The 22,833-nt window shown below is 43.9% G+C and overlaps 1 protein-coding gene across 2 annotated transcripts in view; it reads right to left on the bottom strand.

The window, feature by feature from the left end:
* The window catches only part of SNX18 (sorting nexin 18), a 69,672-nt gene extending 47,229 nt beyond the window's left edge, over nucleotides 1-22,443 (bottom strand). Inside the window, exon 1 of one of the 2 annotated variants that reach the window (XM_074328944.1) lies at nucleotides 20,642-22,443. In XM_074328944.1, the coding sequence (XP_074185045.1) occupies nucleotides 20,642-22,265 (1,624 nt within the window). In that variant the 5' untranslated portion in view covers nucleotides 22,266-22,443. The remainder of the gene's footprint in view (nucleotides 1-20,641) is intronic. The other variant, XM_019756147.2, reaches the window with a different exon arrangement.
* Nucleotides 22,444-22,833: the final 390 nt, after the last annotated feature.

Raw genomic sequence — 22,833 nt, forward strand, 5'->3', positions numbered from 1 at the left:
TCAAGGGGAAGGGAAAGGGATGGTCACCTTGGCAGGTGCCACATGAGGGCAGACCCTCCCCCAGGAGCACAATCACATGAGGACGCAGAGGCTGAGGATGTTTACGGGCAGGAAATAAAGGATATCCATGGGTGCTTGGAAACGCGTGATGACAAAGCTCAAATTACTTGAACACAGCCAGCTGAGGAATTCAGATTTCCTAACTCCATCTAGCTCTCATTCTACTAAACCACAGTGAGAGAAGACAGAGAGACGTTTAGGACACCTGGCTCGGTAGTCTGAGAATACGATACTAAGGGGAAAAAAGGGTAGCCTGTTTAGGAGGAAGTGGGGAAGCTGAGAACGTTTCACAAATGTTCAGTTTTAGCCAATGGTGAAATATACAACGGGAAAAGCTCTGTTTCTAAATTTCTTTAAATCTCCTATATAATAACATAGAGTAACTATATTATTAATAGAAGCCCTCAGAGGTTAAACAGTGTGCTTTAAAAAAAATTGTTTTGGCATAGCTCAAAGACCTGAGAAATTAAAATCCAACAACAAATGTTATACATATATATATGTATGTGAGTATATTTTCATTTATTTTTTTCTAAATGAGATCTTTAAATGAAAAATAGCACAGCCCTGGAGCAGAGAGAACACCCCACTTCCACTTCACCCCGCCCCAGAGAAGTGGCGTCTGCTCCAGAGAGATAAGTAATTCGTTATTCACATTAACAAGCCTTCAAGAAAACCCTTGACTGATCGACTAAGAAGCCTGTCACTGAAAGTTTGGCACATGTAACATTTCTACTATAGTTGACAAGACTAGTGAAGCAACAAAGTCTGCCTCCTTGTAGTTTATATTAAAAAGAGAAAAGGCTCTCGCCTCAAAAAAAGTGGAAAACATAATTTCTTGTAGCAAATTTCTTTGTCACATTTGTGCAAGTTTCACAATTTATATGCAAAAATTGAAGCTGAAAAGACCAGGAATGCCTATGAGACAGAACTAAAGGAAAAAAATTTCAAAAAGATGACTTAAGAACAGGGTATTATGAAATCTCCTATTCTTTGTTTAAAATGATTTTTAAAAAATGAGAGAGAGAACAGGAAGTTAAGAGAGAAAAGTCCAGGTGATTTGAGCATTTTTCACCTGAAATCAGAGGTGCCCTCGCCCACTGTGCAAATACTGGGCACGCGGCGTCCCCCCTACTCAGATTCCGATGCACCTGTGTAGCGGCTGTTCTCCGTATGGTGACATTCTGCAAGTATTACCTGTCTAGTTCTCAGAGCCTGGCTTTGCAAGATGAGGGACAGGGTCCAGCACAGAGGAGTTCTGAAATCTGGCCCAGAGCTGTGTGAATGTCAACCAAGTTGCAGCTTGTCAAACTCCAAACGAGATCACCATATTCTCAGAAACTACCTTCTATTACACAGAATTGCACATGTGCATCTATAAAAAACCAACTTCAAAATGAACAATTCTGAAGTTTCTGCAACTTATCACATCAGCATACATTTTCAAAACTCTTGGACACAGCAGCAAGTATTAAATCTCTCTGAGGCCTTTTGGCATTTAACATCTTTAAGCTTTTTAAGTGGACATACCAAAGGAGCCAGGAAGAATTTAAGATTTATTTTTCTCCTAAGTATGAATTTATTTAGTAAATAATACAAATGTCGTTCTCTTCAAAGCCCCAAAAGGTTGGTTTCTGGGGCAAGAACTTTAATTCGTTTAACAGATATTTATGAGGGCCCAACATGTATAGAGCACACTGCTGGAACAGGGGGATCCAGACATTTAAGCATCCAAGTCCCTGCCCCCTATAAGTTCTTGAGGAAGTCACCTCAAAAAGAACGCTGAGGACAGGCACACCACCATAACACTAAGTGAAATAGGACCACAAAGTATGTAATTATGCATGGGAGTTGAATATGGCTTTCTCCAAGATTACGTGAAATGTGTCACAAAGGCAAATGCTCAGAGAACCTGCTATATGCCAGGCAGTGTACTGAGGAAAAGTTTGGGGAGGAGAGGGATGGCAGGGGGGGGGGGGGGGCGCCAAGGAACAGTTGAGTGGTAGCTGCCGAAAACAGTACTAATACAGAGGGTGCCAAAAAATGTATGCACATTTTAAGAAAGGAAAAAACGGTATTAAAATCGTAATAATATATATCGATAACAAAAGATGAATACAAGTCATGTGTATACATTGTTTTTGGCACCCCCAGTATATGCTAGGCACTTTTTGTATACTATCCCTAACCCCACTGCAAACTCTACAACAGACAAGGAAACTGATAAAGCCACTCAAAGTCTCCGAGCCTCAAAGTCACCAGGTAATCAAGTCAAGAGCTGGAGATGGGATCTGAATGCATAACTGACTTCAAAGCACACACCACGGATATTTAGAAAAGAAATTGGAGAGCGAATGGGCAAAAAAGCAAGGTGGGCCTAAGTGAGCGGGGCGCTGGGAAACGGAGGCGGGGCAGATGAGAACCAGCTATTTCCTCTCCTCCCCTTGGCCAGCCTTCCACCCTTCTTCCTTCTCACCTTCCTTACAAGGTCCCTGGCTTTTATTCCGACATGCAATTCAGAAGGCCTGTGCGTATGTAAAATAAACTATACAGGTTTTGAAAATTTCCGGAATCTTACTAACTTCATTCAATTCACTAATTGTGCCTGTAAAGTCCTTTAATGTTTGTAAGATGTCTGATTTTCTTATCTTTGTAGTAACACAGGGTACCACAAAACAAAATATTGAAAAAGAAGCACATATTTCAATATTTTCCAAAATCTAAGCCCACATTTACATGGAGGGAGGTGGGGTGCCTGTCCCCCTCCCCACAGATGATATAAGTTAAGAACTACCATCGAAAACAGTAACATACAATCCCTTTAGGAATACATGGACTTTGCTTTGCTTCGGTTGGACATCCAGGCAAAAAATTATTTTCTAAGCCAGGAAGGACAGAACAAACCACTGAGGAGAGTAAGCACCCAAAAGCCAATTCCACTTGGAATTTTGCTTTAACCCACTTAATGCAATCAAATCCACAGCGGCATTAAAGTATTAGGAGTGCAGTGGCAAGGAGGTAGGAGGAGATACATGATGTTTTTTAGAAAAGAGACATGGTTCCTGTTTTAGGGGCTCACATTATTTTTTGAGGTGACAAGACTTACATGCCTGAAACAACTCAGGACCTATAATAGTTGATTTGACAACTCTCAAACTGGAAATTATCTGTACACATTTCCACACTTCATAAATATCATGATAAAGACAGAGATAGCCAAATTTTCAATCAGGTCTACACTTTAAGGAGAGATTGGAGAAAGAAAACTATTAGGGAAAATACAGATCACTACAGACTTGCTACTTTTAAAGGATACCTTTAAAACTATAAGTAATCTGTCTAACTATTATATTGTTTTGTACACCTGAAACTAAAAAGAAATAAATGATACTGAAAAAAAACACAAAAAACCACCAAATGTAAGTAGTCTGTAGCTGTTCAAGCAGCAATTGCAGACGTACAATGTAACCAGCTGCAGCGCTGTAACAAAGCATCATAGCATCTTTTAAGCATTCTCTTAGCTGTACTGCATTTTTTACTAAACCCAAGAGGAGTGTAAATAAAAGCTAAAAACACTGCCCAGAATCTAAAGAACAAAGGGAACCCATTTGTGTCATGGAATCAATACAAAAACAGGCAAAGGTTTACAAAACCTCTACTTTCTAAGTGGCTAATTTAGGAGGAATCCGCCCCCTGCCAGCCCCCTCCCCTCATAAACATTGCCACATTGCTTTCAAAACAGAAAAGGGAAATGAAAGAATAAGGGAGAGAAATTACACAATAAAGTCTAAGGTGAAAAATGGTCACTGCTAGGTTGAACAAAAGACTCCATAATAATACTCATGAGTAGGGCAACAGTTTTAAAATAAAAGGAAAAACAGGAGTGATCAGAGGGAAAAACATTTTAGAATGGGAATCTAGGTACATACTACGAAATCATTTCTTGGGCTAACAGATATTAGATAGTTGCCTCTGGAATACTACATGGGCATAGCAAGATTTTATTATGAAAATAAAATGTAGGCAAGTATTAAATTCTGAGATTAAATAAGAAAGGATAAGAAGGGGTGACAGACAATACAGCAGTGTGAGTATATTCCTGTTCATTAAAAAAAAAAAAAAAAGGTAACATTTCTAGTTCAGAAGAAAATACAACTTACAAGAAGGTAACACACAAAATAGTGCAGCCTCCCCAGGTTACTCCGCTGAAAATACATTCTTAAAATGTATTTAAAGTACAGGAAAAGGTATTATTGAAAGTGAGGCAATATACTTCAACCACACCCCATTGCTGTGCTCCCCAACAGGCAGAAGGAACTCAGCCGCCCTCCAGGACACCAGGCCGAGTCTAACAGATTTCAGTCGTTTCTTCCTCAGGGCAATCTCTGTGCAAGGAGACAGAAAGGAACACAGAGCTCCTCCTAAAAAGGCTTAAAGGTCGAGAATGAACTTTCGGTCGAGGACTCAATTTAATTATTCAATTAGTTGGGAGAATTATTAGAATTTCTCCACAGGATAGAAAGTTCACTAAGAAACTAATACCCCCAAGACTTTGTTCCACATGGAGGAGCAGAAACCCCGAGGGCTTCCTCCTCCTCACCCAGTGCTGACAGGACGGACACCCGCTGGAGAAGTCAGGGGCCGGATTCGAAGGAACTGGCCTCCAGAATTTCTTTTTTATTTTTTAAAGAGCTGAAAGGCCTTAGAACAGTGTTGGGTACAGTTCTCTCAACCTTACAAACAAGAGGCTAAGTGACTTGTCCAAGGTCCCACAGCTAATTCATGGTAAAGACCCTGCCTGCCTGAAAGCCCTACCACTCTCCATTTATTAATAACATGCCACCAAGTCCTCTGCTACACTCGACTGAGAAGGGTCCCTCCCATCCACTTATGGAACAATAAAAGGAAAACTAAACCCGTATTTTGACTTTGTTTAGGACTGGTATTAACAAAATATCCTGGCCTCTGGGCATTCTTAACTGACGCTGTACACACAAAATTCCTAATGGGTTCATTTTCATACTTACTGCAATTGCCCAGGCTCAAAGAAAGGCACTTTGCCACCTTCCCCATCATCAAACCCAGCTCCACAGAACTCACATCCTAAATTCACTCCCATCCCTCTCCTACCCTTTTCTGTGTATCTTACCAATGTGAGCCATCTTGCATGGTTTTCGAGCGTGCTGAGGCTGCAAAGAGCAAGGCATGAAGTAACTATGACCTGGCTCGTAATCCACATGTACTCAGTTTTAGAGGAATTATATTACACATTTGTAATGAACACAAAATAATTAAAACTAAGGCATTTACTCATTTGACAAGGTTCACTAACATTATACCTTAAAGGGCTCGAACTCATTATATATTAATTATGATCCAAGAACTCAGCACCATTTTCAAAAGCATCATATTATTTACACAGCATGCCACTAAATTATTTCCATCAGTAAAAACTGTTTAAGAAGCATTCCAATGTCATTTTTGGTTTTTCTAAAATGAGAGTAGTAAAGCTCGGGTGTCAGCCAGTCAATGAGTACGTAACGAGAACCCCACTGCAGGCCGGACATAAGCACAGCAGCAAACACACCAGCAAACACAGCCACACTGCACTGAAATGAAAGCATCATTTCCTCCTGATTTGCAGAGAGAAATCACTTCCCTGGGAACTTCTGACCCAGCAAAATAAGGCTGGGGATTAAAAACCCCTCTCCCACACTGTACTGCCTCTGGCATTTTAACCTGAGTTGAAGACGTTGTCTGGCCTCCTTTCAGCGTCTCCCTCTTTATGTCCCTGTCCTCCACCTCTCCAGGCCCCAGTGGCCTTGCTGGCTGCTCCAAACACCCCCAGCCCAACCGGGTCCTTTCTGCACCTGAACTCTGCCTTCCTTTCCTCAACTAACTTTCTTATTCTCAGTATGTTTTGTCCCTCCTAAGACCAATTATACAAAAGGCCCAGTCAGTCACTAAGCAACAGGGATCCAAAGGCTACATTTTCTCCCTTTAAAAAAAAAAAGCAAGCACTTTATTTCACTTTGAAATCGTGAACATGCCAGAAACACAAACTAGATTTTCTGTCTTCCCAGGGCCTTGCCCCAGAAAATCGAAGCCATGGTGTGAGTGAGAGACAGGAGACAGGCTGAGGGCAACAGCGACAGGTGAGCAGAAGTTGCCCAACACTGGACTAGGCCTGTTTTTCTTCATTCACTTGTACATGTTAAATGTTGAAAAGAAAATGCTAATTTGGTCAAGTGGCCTATTTCGCTCTTATCCTCTCATCACTGGTACCCACACCCTCCCAGTCCCTGCTAACTCCCCATTAACTTCTTCCCTCCCCTTTCCTTCCTACTTTTTGGTCTCCACCCACCCACTTGTTATTACTCTTTCCCCTCCCTGCTCCAATATTTATTTATTTATTTATTTATTTATTTATTTATTTGATTTATTTATTTATTTATTTATTTGAGGAAAACATCTCAAAACACAAAGGCCAATATCCACCTAACAGAGAAGGGCAGGACGGCCATCCATCCAGGCAAAATAGTCACACGAGCACATGCTCAGCGCAGGCCCGGGCTGCACCCACATGTCTCATTTCATTCTCTTTAACCCCAAAAGAAAAGCACTTATCGCTCCCATTTTCAGAGGTGGAAAGTAAAGCACAGGGAACAAATAACTTTACTACTGTGTTTCCCCGAAAATAAAGCCTAGCAGGACCATCAGCTCTAATGTGTCTTTCGGAGCAAAAATTAATATAAGACCTGGTCTTATTTTAATGTAACATAACACCAGGTATAATATAATTAATATAATATAACATAATATATAAGACCGGATCTTATATTAATTTTTGCTCCAAAAGACACATGAGAGCTGATGGTCCAGCTAGGTCTTATTTCCGGGGAAACACAGCAAAGGCCAGCTGCATGGGAACCTGGGTCTGCCCAGCTCCCTAACGCAGGCAGTTCCCAGGTACCTACCTGGTCTGACTGGAACTGCCTCACCCGTGGAGCTCTCAGAGCCTGTGGATCAGCCCCAGCGCACAGCGCACGGTACCAGCAGGGCACCGAGCCCCCTCAGATGCCCATCTCAGGGATGCGCAACCCAGGACTAGCCCCCAGACCCTCAGAAATTACACTCCTGTGTCATGTCATACTAAGGGGGCTCCAGCATGGGCTGTGTGAATAAGCCCCGGAGGGTGCAAATAGTAATACTCAACTCAAGTGAGCGAGAGCAAGCTTTTGAAGGGACTAAAGGTCCCTAAAGGGAAGAACTATCAAAATGCAAAGATAAAATTAATTTAAAATTCACTTTCATTTCATAAATAAATAACAAAGAACTTTTGAGAAGGAGGGAACAGGGTTGGGACAAGGAAAATAAATTGGAAAAAAAAACAACAAAAAAACCTCGTTGCTTGATGATGAAAAATCTAATTATTAAAAGAATTCAGACCTCTAAACTTGGTTTGGTCCTGAAGATACAGTAAGAAGCAGTTTGTTCTAGGTAAAAACCTTATTACATCCTAATTCAGCAACCCTCAGAGCTTCATTCAGTCATCATGAAACATGTACGGGCAGAATGACATTTACTATGAATGAGAACATTCACTTGACAGTATCACAACTTAAAACATTTGATTAATTTTATTCACTATGCACACATTCATACAGTTCACTTTGTTCCACAGATGAAGAGGGAAGTCACATGGTTGTTATATTTCTGGTGGCTTGTTTGGTAAAATAGGCTATTCATTGCTGGGAAATGTTATATATATATAAAGGTTCTTGTGTTTCAGCTTATATTGAATATTAAATATGTGATACAGTTACTCGGGTGATAAAGTCAAGAAAATTCTGTAAACACATTTTTTATTTCAGAAGAGTCTGGATACAGTGGCGAAAATGTTGATTTGCCTATGGCCAACCAAATATAGATAAAGACTTTAAAATTTGAGAATAAGAAAAGCATATATCATTTCTTAAAGATTTTATACCTTCAGAATCTTAATGTGGTTGAAAGAATATTCTTAATAATCATGAACATACAATAAAACTTTAAGAAACAACTGATTTTATAAAATCAATATAATGGTTTAAATCCAGAGAACCCAATTGATGTCTGAGGTCTGCAGTTCATAATTCCTAATTTCATAATTCTTTTGATATGATACAGGGCACAGATACTGGTCTGCACAACTAAAGATGTTAGCAAGCTGCCAGCATGTGAGGTTCAGATGATTTTTTGATGTACAACAAATATATTTGTACGAAAGAGAAGAGTGAACTTTGGAAACTACCTTTAATCAAAGGTAAAACTGTAGTAGTTTCTTTTTTTGTGAAGGGAGAGCCAAGCTAAAATAAATGTAGCAGAAGCTGCTAACCACACAAGCTCCTCTCTATGGGGCAGGAAGAGAGTGAAGAGCCAGCAGCTCATCACCAGCTCATGAGGAGCGAAGCCAGGGAGACACGGATGACACCCCCACAGCCAGGATCCCCGACTGTACGAATGCTTCTGAAAGCGCTGCAGTCAAAGCTGTGGTTAGAAGAATGTGGCCACAGAACGTATTTCTTGCTTTCAAGTATTTTTCCAAAATGATGTCTAGTTTTTAACTTTAGAATGAATTGCAAGCCCTGGTGTTCCCGGCTGCTCCCTACGCTCTGGTGGCACTAACCGGTGGGCAGCACGGCCTTCACCGCTTTCCTTAGTGCTGCCCACTGCGGCCATTATGCCTGGTACCTCGCATCTCATATAATCACTAAGCTTTGGGGACAATTCCTAAATCCGTTGTTTTAAACTTAAGAACATCCTTGAGCCTGGGGCTGTCCTGTTTCTTCAAGCTGGCAGGGACCAGGTTTCCAGTGGCTAGGAATCTTTACTCTGGCCGCATCTGGACTTCCTCGAACTAGATCATAAAGAAACCAACCAAAGATAAAACAAAGCACCTAGAAATACATCATTTTAAAATAGACATGGAATACAAGTCATAAAACATGAAAACTTACAGATAACCCATGCTGACATCTGTGCATATTTAGTTAAAGATGTCTTACTGCAGACAACAGGTAGCTTTTGTGAACATCGCAAATGTCAATACAACTGAATATAATAAAAGGCCCAGAAAATAGGATTGCTAAGACTCCCTTCAGCCCCATTCCTTACCTTTCCCCTGAATCCTGCCTCTTCTTAACCTGCCTGCTTCTATTCCTGGCGTCACTACTTTCTGTCACCCAAACTTAAAACCTCAAAGGTAACTCGAGACTCAAGAGAGCCACCTCCTGAAGCTGATGTCACTTGCTCCCTTCCAAAGCCACCCTCTCGCCTGGTGTAACTCACAGCCCGTCAGGTGTACTGAACCAACGGGAGCTTCGTGAAGCCCTGCCCAGGAGCCAGACTGCACGCCGCGACGCCTCCGAGGACTCACACTTCCCCTCCTGTCCACAAATTGGGGATAATGAGGGTATGTACCTCAAAATCTCCTGAGGTTTAAATGGATCACTGACTATAAAATGTGAAGCATCATGCGTAGCATACAGTAATCCCTCAAAATATGTTCGCTCTTTTAATCATGATTCAGGTACCATTTCTTCATTAATTTCAAACTTGTTGACTGCCTGTAGAGTAAAACTCAATTTTCTACCAGGCAAACTAGGTACTGTGGCATAAGGAGCATGGGTCTGAGGTCGAGGCAAAAAAAAGAAAAAGAACTCAAATCCTAGCTCTCATTAGCTGTGTGATCCTGGAAATCACTTAACTTCCCCAGGCTTCAGGTTTTCACTGGTACCAAATGGGGATAATACCTCTTTGGAGAGTTAACAGCTGCACAGGGTTGAAGAGAATTCCCCCAAATTCATGTCCACCTGGAACCTGTGATTGTGGCCTTACTGTCACACACTGTATAACCACGTTTCGGTCAACGACTGACTACAAATATATGAAAGATGGTGGTCCTTTAAGATTATAATGAAGCTGAAAAATTCCTACCGCCCAGTGACATAATATCATAGCGCAACATGGTACTCGCGTGTTTGTGGTGGTGCTGGTGTAAACACACCTACTGAGCTGCCAGTCGTATAAAAGTATAGCACGTACAATTGTGTCCAGTATACAATACTTGACAATGACAATAAATGACTGTAACTGGCTGATGTATTTATTATACTATACTTATTATTTTAGAGTGTACTTTCTACTTATAAAAAAAGTTTGCTGTACAACAGTATGTCGTGTTACGCCGGCAGCAGCCTCATACATCTCATGTTTACAGTCTCTTGATTGCATCATTTTCTCGTGTTTGATTTAATCTCATGTTGTTTCAGTAACACGCTGTGCAGGTTTGTAGCGTAGGAGCGGCAGCCTGTACCATCAGCCTAGGTGTGAGCAGGCTGTATGGACCATCTAGGTGTGGGTAAATGCCCTCTGTGACGTTTACACAAGGACAAAATCTCCTAACTATGCATTTCTCAGAACATTTCCTCACTGGTAAGCAGCGCATGACTGTTGGAAATAGTCTTTGTAACGTCGTTAGTTTAGGTGATGTCAGACCGGATTAGGGAGGGCTCTAAATCCCGTAAATGGAGTCCTCAAAAGAGAAGACAAAGAGACAGACATGTAGGAAGAATACCAGGTAAAGATGGAGGCAGAGATTGGAGTCTACAGGCCAAAGAACAGCAAGGCTTGCTGCCAAACACCGGAAGCTAGAAGCATAGAAGGACCCCCAATCCTACAACTCCCCAGAGCCTTTGGAGGGAGCATGGCCCTTCCAACACCTTCATTTCGGACTTCCAGCATCTGGAACTGTGAGAAAATAAATTTGTTTCTTTAAACCACCCAGTTTGTGGTCATTTGTTACAGCAGCCCTAGGAAACAAATACAGTAGCTAAAATTAAAGTTTAAAATGATTTTCTACAAAATGGTTATTCCATGTTGCATATGAGGAAACTGAGGCTGAGAGAAGGTAAGTCCATGGCCTAAGGTTACAGTGAAGCTGGTGGGAGCTCAACTGCATCAGGCTGTAGACTCTATGCTTACAACCATTCTGCTGTCACATTTGCTCTTGAATGGAATTCGACACCATGTATGTAACTGCCCGGAATACTGCTACTCACATAGTAAATACTCAAAATACCTTAGCAGCTCCTAATGGCAATTGCTACTTATATTCCAACTCCCTAATCTGCTTGACTTCCAAGTCAAGAGTCATCAAACACTTTAAGTTTCAAAGAGTAAATATTTGACACTTTGCAGCTCAAGGCAAATCCAGGCTTATTTACATAACCATTAAAAATGGAATCATTTAAAAATTAAAAAACTATTCTTAGCTCAAGTGCTGTGAACAGGCAGCTGGGTGGGTTTGGACCACAGGCTATAATTTGCAGACCCTGCTCCACCTCCAAGCATGTCCACTGGTTCCACAACCCCTAGTCTGCAGGTCATTTTATATTCCTCCCTGTCGCCTATGCCACTCCTGTAGGCACACAATCGCTTCTGTCTCCTCCTCCTCACCCCGATGGACACCTCCTCGATTTAGGGTTTCATCACGTCTTGCCTGAATCACTATATGAGCTTCCCACCTTGCCCCACCCTGAGCCACCTTTTACTCCTGTCACCAGGACCTGTCCATCTAAAGTGCAGGCCTGACCACATCCACACGCTGTTTGATCTTCCTCAGTGCTCCCTCCATCATTTCAGCAACAGTTGTCAACCTAGAAGCATGTCCAAATCATGTGATTTTGAGAACGCCGATGTCCTGGCTGCATGTTCCTGACATTTTGATTCAATAGAGCCAGGGTGGGGCCCAACTTACAGCTGTAACCACCCCAAGGGCTGAGCACTAGGCATGCAGTGAATTAGCTATTCAAACCTATCTTAAAGCATTTCTAAGATCAAGAATGCACTTTCCATCTATATTCCTCCAAAAGTCAAAATATAACCATCTTTCAAAGGGGAAAAACAAATGCGACCCACCCAAGACTCGAACACCATTGACACTGACATCCTCTGGACGCACATGCGCTCCTACTACAGGCACTAATTTAAATCAACCTATTTCAATGGCCTGCATACACATCCTTCCTCCCTTACGGAACTGCACCATCCAGGAGGACAGGTACCTACTGCTCAACACCTACGCTCAGTGCTTTGTGTACCCAAGACATTCAATGAGGTGAATTCACTCCCTCTGGATCTTACACTTTGAGTTAAACAAAAGGGACCCCAGGAAAAGTATTACAATGAAATACTTATACATCAAGAATCAATATAAAGTGAAATTATGAGGTACAAAATGTTAATTTTTCTGACACATGAAATAAAGCATTTTCAAACTCCTTCTCCCCAATGAATTTTAGAACGTCATTTCATAGATGTGTAAGTCTGAGACTTTTAAATCACTCACATGTTCATTAATGACTTCACCCATAAAATATATCCAGACCCTATCTTTATTTCTCATACACTATTAAACTCTGTTATCCATCATCATATAAACAGAAGAACAAAAACATTCAATAAATCACAGAAGACATCTATTTCAAAATCAACCAAGAAGCACTTATTGAGTTCCTACTTCATGAATTCAACAAGCATTCGTGAAGCACTTACTATGCACATACAGAACAGTGGAGCCACATACTACAGGAACATAAAACACGAGCGCCACACACTACCCAGGAACAGAGCAATGCATATAGTCTTTGGCACACGAGTTAGCATTCCATCCGTGATGGTTACTTGGGAAAGGACCGTGGCCAACTGGGATGCTCTGAGAAAAAGAAGCAGACCTGAGGCCTCGTTGTCTGTGCCTGTGTGGGGGTGGGGGGTGTAGAACAGCCGCATGAGCCTGTTAATCTACAAGGATGAACCTCAAGTACGGGCTGCCCCTCCCCACCTCTGCTGCACTCACAGCCTTCCTCATCTCAGCTGATGGAAACGCCTTTCTTACTGCTGCTCAGGCCCAAAACCAGAGTCACGCTTGATGACACCTCTTCCTCTGATCCCGAGGAAAACCTGTTGATTCTACCTTTAAACCATACCCCGAGTGGGGCCCGCCCTCACTGTCTCCTAGTCCCTACCCGGGTTCAGGCCTCCATTGTCTCTCACCTGCATTACTGGAATAGTTTCCCACTGGCTCCCTGACCCTACCTTTGACACCCTCACCCCTCCCCATTCTATTAACAACACAGAAACAGGAGTTACATCTGTTTAAAGGTTCAGTTGTACATCGTTCCTTGGCTCAAACCCTGCTGATTCCTGTCTCACTCAAGGTTTTACTACAAGTCCCACAATGACCTACAAAGCCCTGCGAATCAGAACTTCCGTGACCTCACCTGTTACAAGGATCCTCTGAGGGCCAATCGCTTGGCCGCCTCACTGCCCCCCTGCTGTGCAGCGGGGGGGGGCAGGGCTTCTGCTCTAGCTGTACCCTCTGCCTGAGAGCTCCCCCCAGACACCTGTTTGGCTAACTCCCCACCTCCTCCAAGTCTCCGCTGCGATTTCACCTTCTCAGTGAGGCCAACTTTGACCACCCTCTTTAATACTTCATTCTGCGTCCCCATCCCCACCTGCCCTGCTCTGCTTGTAGTCTTTTACCCTAACACATACCACACTCCAACATACAATTTATTACTGTGTGTGTTTTTCATTGTGTCTCCACCCTGCTAGAATACAAGCTCCACAGGGGTGGTGATCTTTGCTGGTTTTGGCCATTCATGCAACCCTAGCATCTTTACTAGTGCCTGACCTATGATGGACATGGAAACATTCATTGAATAAAATCAGGTTTATTTTTCAAAGGATCCCATGAATAAATTTAATGCTTTTAACTCAATCTCCTAACCACTGTCTTCCTACTTGCTAAATCATACATAAAATCACAACGAGAGATAAAAAGTTCTAAGAAAAGGAGTAGAAGTGACATGTGGATTAAAGCTCATTCACACTAAAGTTTAATCAGGACACAAATACAAGATCAACAATACGAAATGGTTTCTACTTTTGGAAAGGAGATACTACTGAGAACTCAAAGTGAAGTACACATTTTGTAGGAGGGAAAATCCATCACAATTTCTCTCTTTGGTGACTCTATTAATTACACCCTTCATTTGGGTCAGAGAGAACTTGTCCAGCCATCCACCACACCTTCGCTACAGAACAGCTGGGAGCTCTGCCAATAGGCAGGAGGCCAGGTATTAATCATTTTCACATTTGTAGCACCTGGTTGGGTAAGCAGGTTTGCTGATCTGAACTAAATGTACATGAATGTTCTTTCACATCAACTGATAAAGGATTTTCATGGGCCCAAATTACAAAGTCACGTAAGCAGACAGAATGCTATTGAAACTACCCTGAAACAATGTCTAATTGTTCATCGTATACTTAGAGTATTTTACTTTCAAGGTAGAAATGATGCTATTAAAAAAATGTCAACTAACAACAACAAAAAAGCCCTAGGAAATCATGAACCTCCTATTTACAGATGAGGAAACTGAAGTTCAGAAAAGTCAAAGTGATTTGCGCAAGGACACAAACAATTTGGAGGACGGAGTAGCTGACAGGGGATAATTTACATAAACTCTTTAATGTGAATAGCAACAAAATGGTGACTCCAAATAACACAGACATTTATTCCTGTTACCATTTCTCCTGGTGTGCATTGCAGGCCAGCTAGCTGTATTAAAATACAATATTCAACTGCTATACCGATGACTACTTGGGTTTTTATACTTTTGTTTTTATACTACAATTCTGGTGGTAATAGGCTATCTGGATGGAGAGAGAAGATGACTGGAATTGTCTTTTAAAGAGAATGAGTGCCTCCCATGGTAAAAGTACCTTTCTATTAATGAATACTTTTCAAAATTAAGCATTCAGTGACCTTATGAGGAAGTGTTCCTACTTTGCCAGTAAGGAAACTGAGGCTTATACAGGTTAAAATAACTTGTCCAAAGCTCCTGGCATACCCACTACTGGTCCCCCAGATTCCGCACTGGCCACTGTGATGACACTGCACATGTGGCGCTTGGCTTGGCACAAGGTCCCTTTATTGGTGCAGCTGACTCAGCTTGTTCATCAGACGCAGGCCAGCCCCATTTCCTCTGCATAGGCTTGGCGGGGCTCTTAGCAACCCGGCACATGGCTTCTCTGTCACTAGTCAAAGAACCCAGTGAGGATCACACAGAGTCCCGGCCATCCCTCCTGCAGGTATGGCTCTGTGCTCTGTACACGTGGGATAACAAATGCACAGGTTTTCTGGGTGCAGTCTCTCCAAACAGAGCTAAGCATTACTGTGCCATTATTTATGATAATCATTTAGTTCACGGTATCACAGAGCTTCATAAATAAACGGCAAATTAAATCTAACTTGATATTAAACTTTGATTTTAAAATACTTTGAGACAATACAGTAATAGATTTTTTATTCAGCCTGAAGAAAAGAAACGTCGGTTAAGGAAAGTTTTATGCTTGTGAGGGAACTGACCCCCCCCCCCCCCCCCGAACTTCTCAGTTGTTTGGGTTCCACCATCGTGTTTAGAAATCCTAAGATGACCAGGCAGGAACCTGTGTGGATGACATTTCTGAATAAAGAGGAAAGTCTAATTGAATCCGAGTTATCAGAAGAGCGTGAGTCGGAGTGCAGGCCCCTGCCTCCTTCAGTCCTGTGGTGAGGAGCCTAACAGACTGGGCTTCCCAGTGTGACTCTGAGGACTCTGAGAGAGGAATGACAAGGCGATGTTAGCAGTGTCACCACCACCTAGCTTCATGACCAAGCCTGACCGTGACCAGCCACGCTGACATTTTAACCGGGGAACTCAGTGATCCATTTCAAAAGTCCCCAAAGTAACCTTATTTTCACTAAGAAAATACAGACTGAGCCAAAGGTGAAGACTACAACTGAAGTCTCCTTAAAAAATAACTGGGGGTAGAAATAGGAGAGAGGAGAAACAGGTTCAATTAAGATGGGGCCAAAACAAAAAAGATGAATGACCTCGATTTCTAGCCCAGAGATTTCAAAATAAGGATGAGTTTGTAAACAGCCCGCTTATTAGACCTTTTCTCTGTATTCCTGGCACCACCCTCTCAGGGCTATTTTTAGCCACAGGAGAATGGGGAGCAGATAGGGAAGGGCTCACTGTGGCCCAGCCTTACCTTGCATGCCCTGCCGGGACTCTGGCTATCTTTAATTAATGTCGGAGGGACATTAGACCGACCCTACACGTGGTGAAAGGAAGCACAATGGTGAAATTCTACCCCGCAAGACTGATCGGCCCACGGCTGGTGTACCATTCCTGAGGTCCCGGGGCTGTTTTTTGTTGAAAAGAGGCTCCATCTGGAACGTTTACAGAGAGCAATGAAGTAGCCCCTGAATATTTAATTTCAGAGTACAGAAAACAGGACTGCCAGCCCGTTTACTTGTCTAGTTCTGACTCTCTGCTTTACACCCTCAGACTACATTTACCAACAAATCACTTTTACATGATTTTATACTTTTTCTCTGGAATAAAGAAATCTCCCGTGGAGGGGGGGTTGTCACTTTGTGGGGGGTGAAACATCTGGCTATTGCATTGTTTTGTGCACCTGAAACTTACCAAAAAAAAAAAAAAAAAAAATCTCCCTTAAAGTGTCTCCCTCCGGCTATCTAGTCCATATTCATAAACAAAGATGAAACCAATATTTCTCATCATCTAATGTTTACAGTCTTTTCCTTTGGCAATATTCCCCCAGAGATAAGCCTAAAGCTTTTACATCATGACTCGCTGCCATGCAGATTAAGCTTTATTATATACTAGAGATTAATCATACCTTTGAAAACAAAACTGAGTAAGCTAAGAAACTGATGGTGAAATATATTCTATGTACTACTCCAAACTCACCAACATCAGTATTATAAAAGCAGACTGCAAGCAGGGATGAAAAAGACAGAGAAGATAAAAGGCTACCATTTCAAGAAAAGAAAATTAAGACCACAGGGTTACAAAGCTGTGATGGACATGTGCATACTGCCTAGTCCGGGATCAATGAGCAAAGAATTTAAGGGATTCCTGTTAAAACAAAGCAAAATATGAATAAAATTCAAACAGATTCTAAAATTCTATCTACTGTACTGCAGACTAGAGCAAGCTGCCTTCTTCCTACACTCAACTCCATTAACCAAAAATAGGTCTGTTAGATTATCTAAGACTCCATTAGTCAATGAAAAAATTAGAATTCTAGAATTCTCTTTTAGCTAAAGGAACCATATGGCTCTCTTCACTTTTGCAGAAGTACTTACACTAAAACCATTATTAAGTTTGAGCAATGATTTCAGTAGTAAGTATAGGCAGAAAAACGCCAGTCCACATTTAAGAGTACTTCAGTTTTCCACCCTCATTCTGGAGCTGGTTCCTCACCAGCCTCAGAGGTCCATCCTGAGACCAGTTGTGTTTTCTGAGTGGGACTTGAAGGCAGGCTGCAAAGCAGATGGCTGTCCTCACAGCACAGAAATATCACTCACTAGTTGAATGCCTGGCAAATTCTGTAAAGAGGGGTCTACCAGGTAGCAAGGCCTGCTTCTGCTCCCAGTTTTCATTACTTAAGCATATAGAGAAAGGTAGGGGGTATCATGAAATGACCAAGTGAAAATAAAACTATCTGAAAAGTACATGAAAAGATCATTCATTTGCTGGAGAAAGTTATGACACAACTGAAAGTCAAACCATAGCCAACTGTCCAGCAAGCGCTGTCCAGAACCTTCAGCGGTGATAGAAATGTTCTGCATCTGTTGTCCAATACGGGAGCCACAAGCTATAAAGCACTTGACACACAGCAGTGTGACTGAGGAACCGACTTTATTTTATTTATTTTAATTGAACAGCCACATGTGGCTGGCAGATCCAGCATAAAACAGCACAGATTTAGAACACGAAAAGCATGCTCCTGGATAAAATAGCTCAGAGGAGTCTAATATTCCTGTCCTTTCTCCCAGGAATTAAGGGGGGTGGGGGAGAAACATAATTAAAAGCACTTTCCAATCATTTTCCGTCTCATCTGAATGTGGACCTCCTAATGTATGATTAGAACATATACAATGTAGTAGTGAAACCACTTTTCTCTTACTATAAACAATGAGAACTTGAGAGTTGAAATAATTATTTCGAATTTTTTAATTTCTCCCTAAATTGAAATGTAAACTTTGGACCAAATGTTTATAACAAAAGACTGTTTAAATTGCTTAAAGATTTTCATTTATCTTTTTTTGTTGTTGGTCTTCTCTCAAAAGTCACAGTTAAGACCTTTGATGTGATTACGCTTTGAGACCTTGGGGAAAAGAACAACCTGTAAACAAACTCCCAAATGCACAGCCTCAAAAAAGATTCATTCCAATAGCAACAGGGTAATCAAGGTGGTGGTGGCGGCGGGGCGTGAGCTGCTCTTTACAACCACAAGTTTTGAAGATCCATAACATGTTAAAAAAAACTTTATTTATTTAGCCTGGCTTATGATATTTGTCTCATTTGCATTCCTAAAAATCGCCAACACTAGCATCCTTGATAATCACTGGTTGTAAGCAAATGCTTTTAGCCTTATGCACTGCACACTACTGCTTTAAAAGGCAGTACATTCTAAAGACATGACATCTAGGGACACAGGCTCCCTAAACGTTATACACCAAGGCTACAGCAGAAACAAACTATATTGAGTATCAACCGGTGTTCTTTCCGAAGTGTCTACAGATTACGTTCAGTGCGCTTGAATCTGTTTAAACACATAAAATGGTACTGGTTTTAATGAAGGCAGTTGCACAAATCCCAAGCAATAGGAAATCATTTTAGTTTTAGGATTAAAAAAATAAATAAACCACACGGTTTAATAAGACTACATAGACTACTGCTGTAAACTCAAAACAGGTTTCAGAACAAACATCATACGCTTTCTAATAATTCCAACAGCAGGGTACTTGACAGAACCAAGTATGTGGTCTGAATGACAGTAAAACCAGTGAATGAAGTGATGCCACCCGTTAGTACAAAGTCACCTGTGTCAAGGCTGCAGGTGTCTGTACTTGGCTCTACCCTTTCAACTATTTACCAACAATTTGCATTAAGTTCACATAAAAATGTAAAAAGGCAGTCAACATGGGTCCAGATTGATGTAACAATGAAACTTAAATGTAAGGTCTTGCATTAAAGGTTCAAAGAGTCAGTCCCACCAGCACCAGCCAAAAAGTCAAGGATTCATAGCAATTTATGCCAAAAAAAGACGTAGAGAATGTAGAAGCAGGTCCAATATAGGCTGCCAGCGATATGGTTGCTCAAACAGCTAATTCAATTTTAGACCGCCTTTACAAAATGTGAGTCAGAGGACTCACACACTTGGAAGGGAAGGAGAACAGCAGAGGGGAAGGAAGTGAGACTGCTGTCTCCAAAGGTCGCAAGGGCTGACATGTTGATGAGAAATAGACTTATTTTGTATGGTTCCAGGGAACAGAAAGAGAATCAAGACAGGCAAATTTTAGTCAAATACATACAAGGAAGAATATTGCAAAGGTCAAGGTTGTTTATAATTGGGCTGGCAGATCTGGAAAGGCAGTGAGCACTTCATTACAGAAGACCAGACCTGATAACCCAAGGTTTCCACCCTCGAAGGAAGTTAGATTAAGTGATTCCCTCTCCCCCCCCACCCCATGAACCACCTCCCTAACTCCAACACCTCCCATTCTCTCTCATTCAAGGCATTCTATCAGAATGCAAATTAGTGAGGGATGTTAGGACAGGTACCACTTTTTAAAATAATAATCTGCAATTTTCAGTGCTTTAACGGAAGTTAGGGACACTAAAAATTATTTATAAAACAAGCTCTGACAGCTGGGCAGCTAAATCACTGGGATACCAGAAATACTGTTCTCATACACAATATTAGATTCTATACATTCTAGGTAGTTTCCCTACATCATTTTCCTAAATAATATTCTTAATTTCAGTCTCAATAGACTCCAAACTCAAAATAACTGAGCTTAAACAGACTTTCTTAAAACTTCCTAAAATTTTATAAAGGTTGCAAGCAAGAAGCCTGTGCAGAAGTCCTTAAACTGCCCCAGCTAGTAACTGAGAGAATTAATCCTAATTCCGCTACACAAGCAGGGACTGAGAGGTGTGGAGCGTGAAAACAAACTTACCTTTATTTGCCGATATCAATTCTTCCCCTTTATTTCCATGCTTCCCGAAACCCATCGTTAAGTAACACTGCAGTGTTCAAATGGATGCCTAACACGATTTGGGTTCCATTCTAATTCTACCTTAGACACAAGACTACAGGTTCCAGAAACTCATTACTCAATATTCAAACTCCAAAATGATAGCAGTGTCATAAAAAGTACTCTCAGAACCTTCTCTGAAGGGTACCCACTCCCAGTCTGGAAACATTTTAAGGAGGATGCTACCTGCCCACAGGCCCCCGTACACTCAGGGAAACAGCATAGCTGTCCACATCCCTGCTCGATTCCAGACCTGTAGGATATTAGTCTGAAAGAGGTACAGTAGTTCTGTCAACGTCATCCCTTTCACCCCGAACAACACATTCCATACCATCTGCTCCAAAGGCCAGGCTTTACCTTTCTGAACGTGGATGATGTCAGGGAAGTTGGCCAGGTGCCCCTGATACAGCGCTAACAGGTCCATGACGGGGTCCAGGTCCTGCCTGGGCTGCTCGGCGAAGAGCTCGCCAATGGCGTCGTAGGCATCTCCGGTGAAGGCGATGGCCTGGTTCAGGCCGGCCGAGAAGGCCTGCTGGTCCAACTCAAAGGCCTGGCTGAGGCCGCGGAAGGACTGGCCCACCTTCTGATACTCCTTCTTGAAGCCCGTCACCTGCTTGCGTGCGAACTCGTTGGCCGTGTGGTTGAGCTGCAGCGTGCTGTCGTCCATCTTCTTGGTGAAGCACTTGAAGCCATCAATCTTGCTCTCCACCTCCTGCAAGTCGAGGGCGGCGGCAGGGGGCGTGCTCAGAGTCAGGAAGAAGTTGGCGCCCACCATCTCGTCCTTCTCCGCCTTCCTCTTGCCCTGTTTCCAAGCCTTCTCATCAGTGCTGCTGGGGCACGTCAGGAAGTGCTGGAAGACGTCGCACTGCGCCAGCACCGGGTGGCTGGCCATGTGGTTCATCCACCAGATCAGGCCCTTCCTGCGCTTGGAGATAAAGTCCTCTTCAAAGCGGCCAGTGGCCTGCTTCTCGGGCAGGTGGGGCACAGAGATAACTGGGAACTTCTCCGCCAGGCGCGCGTACAGCCAGTCGAAGTGCTTGTAGCGCCGGTGCACCGGCACCTGCGTGTGCGTGGGCACCAGTTTGTAGGAGATGTAGCTCTTCATGCCCTTGAACTTGGTCTGCTTGGTGGGGTCATCGATGGTGCACTGGAAGGGGTAGGGATTTTCCTGCCACTCGGGGCCGTAGGGCCCCAGCACCACGCACAGCTTGTCCCCGTCCTTCACGAAGCCTGACGCCTCCCCGAGCACGAAGGCCTCGCCGCCCGACTTCACGAAGGTGGAGAAGCGGTTGAGGTTGCGGCTCACGGTGGCTGAGCTCTTGGCCCCCGACGGGTGGTGCTGCGGGGGCGCCGAGCCACCGCGGGAGCCCAGCGATAGGTCGGAGCGTGTGGATAAGCTGTAGCGGCCGGCCGCGCCCCCGCCGCCAGACGACGAGCCGTCGAGGTCCGGGTACGCGCTACTGCCCAGCGCGCCTGGCTCGTCCGCCACCGTGGAGCTGTCGTCCCACTCGTCGTCCCAGTCATCGTCGCTGCCCTGGCTGGCCTGGTAGCCGCCGCTGTAGAGTTGCTGAGGCGACGGCTGCAGGGCGCCCCCGCCGTACGGGAAGCCGGCGCTGAGCGGCTGGAAAGTGCTCGGCTGCGGCGCCTGCTGCGGCTGCAGCAGCGGCTGGAAGGCGTCGGGCGGCGGCTTGAAGGAGGCGGGAGGCACCACGGGCAGGGGCTCGAAGCCGCCGGGAGGCACGTTGGCGTAGCGGGCAGGGGCACCCGGGCCGCCGTCGCCCACTGGGCCGGGATCTGGGGAGCGGATCACCTGCACGTACGAGGCCGGGAAGAGGCCGCGGTCGCCGCGGCTGTTGATCCCCTCAAGCCAGCCCTCGATGTCCTGCTCGCTGCACAGGCTGAGCACCTCGTGCTCCCTCAACGAGATCTCGCCCGGGTTCTCCGACCTGAAGTCGTACAGCGCCCGGGCACGCAGCGCCATGGTCCCGGCACCGCGGCGGGCGGCCCCCAACTCCCGGCGCCCCGAGCCCGCCAGAGGGGCCCAAGGGGGAGCCCGCGCCCTGGCGCGCGGAGAGGAGCCCCGAAGGCAGCGCGCACTCCTGAGCCCCCGCCCGCCTGTCGCGCCCTCTTCGCCGCTCCGCTGGCAGAGCCGACTGCGGAGCTGAGCCGCAGCCGCCGGCCGGGGGCGGGGCCCGCACCCTCCCACGTCCCCAGCTGCACTAATCTATGGCCGAGAACCGCCAGGCGAGAGCAAGCGATAGCAGAGCTGCCGCGCTCGACCCGGGTCCGACTCTGTAGCCGCTATTGCCCCCTCGTGGACAGTGCGGTGCAGTGAGGCGCCGGAGTGTGCGCCGCGAGGGAAGGTTTCTATTCAGGAGCGAATTGTCTGAGAATTTTTAGGCTTTTAAGTTAAAAATCTCATCCTAGAAAGTAAATTAATACAGTATTTGCATTCCTGCTAAACGTTCCCACTCTGAGCGTTCAGTGGATGTTCCTTGAATGACTTAACCCACGCATCTGATAAAGGATTTTCAACGAATATTAGCGAT

The sequence above is a fragment of the Rhinolophus sinicus genome, linkage group LG03 (assembly GCF_036562045.2).
Source record: "Rhinolophus sinicus isolate RSC01 linkage group LG03, ASM3656204v1, whole genome shotgun sequence".
NCBI lineage: Eukaryota > Metazoa > Chordata > Mammalia > Chiroptera > Rhinolophidae > Rhinolophus > Rhinolophus sinicus.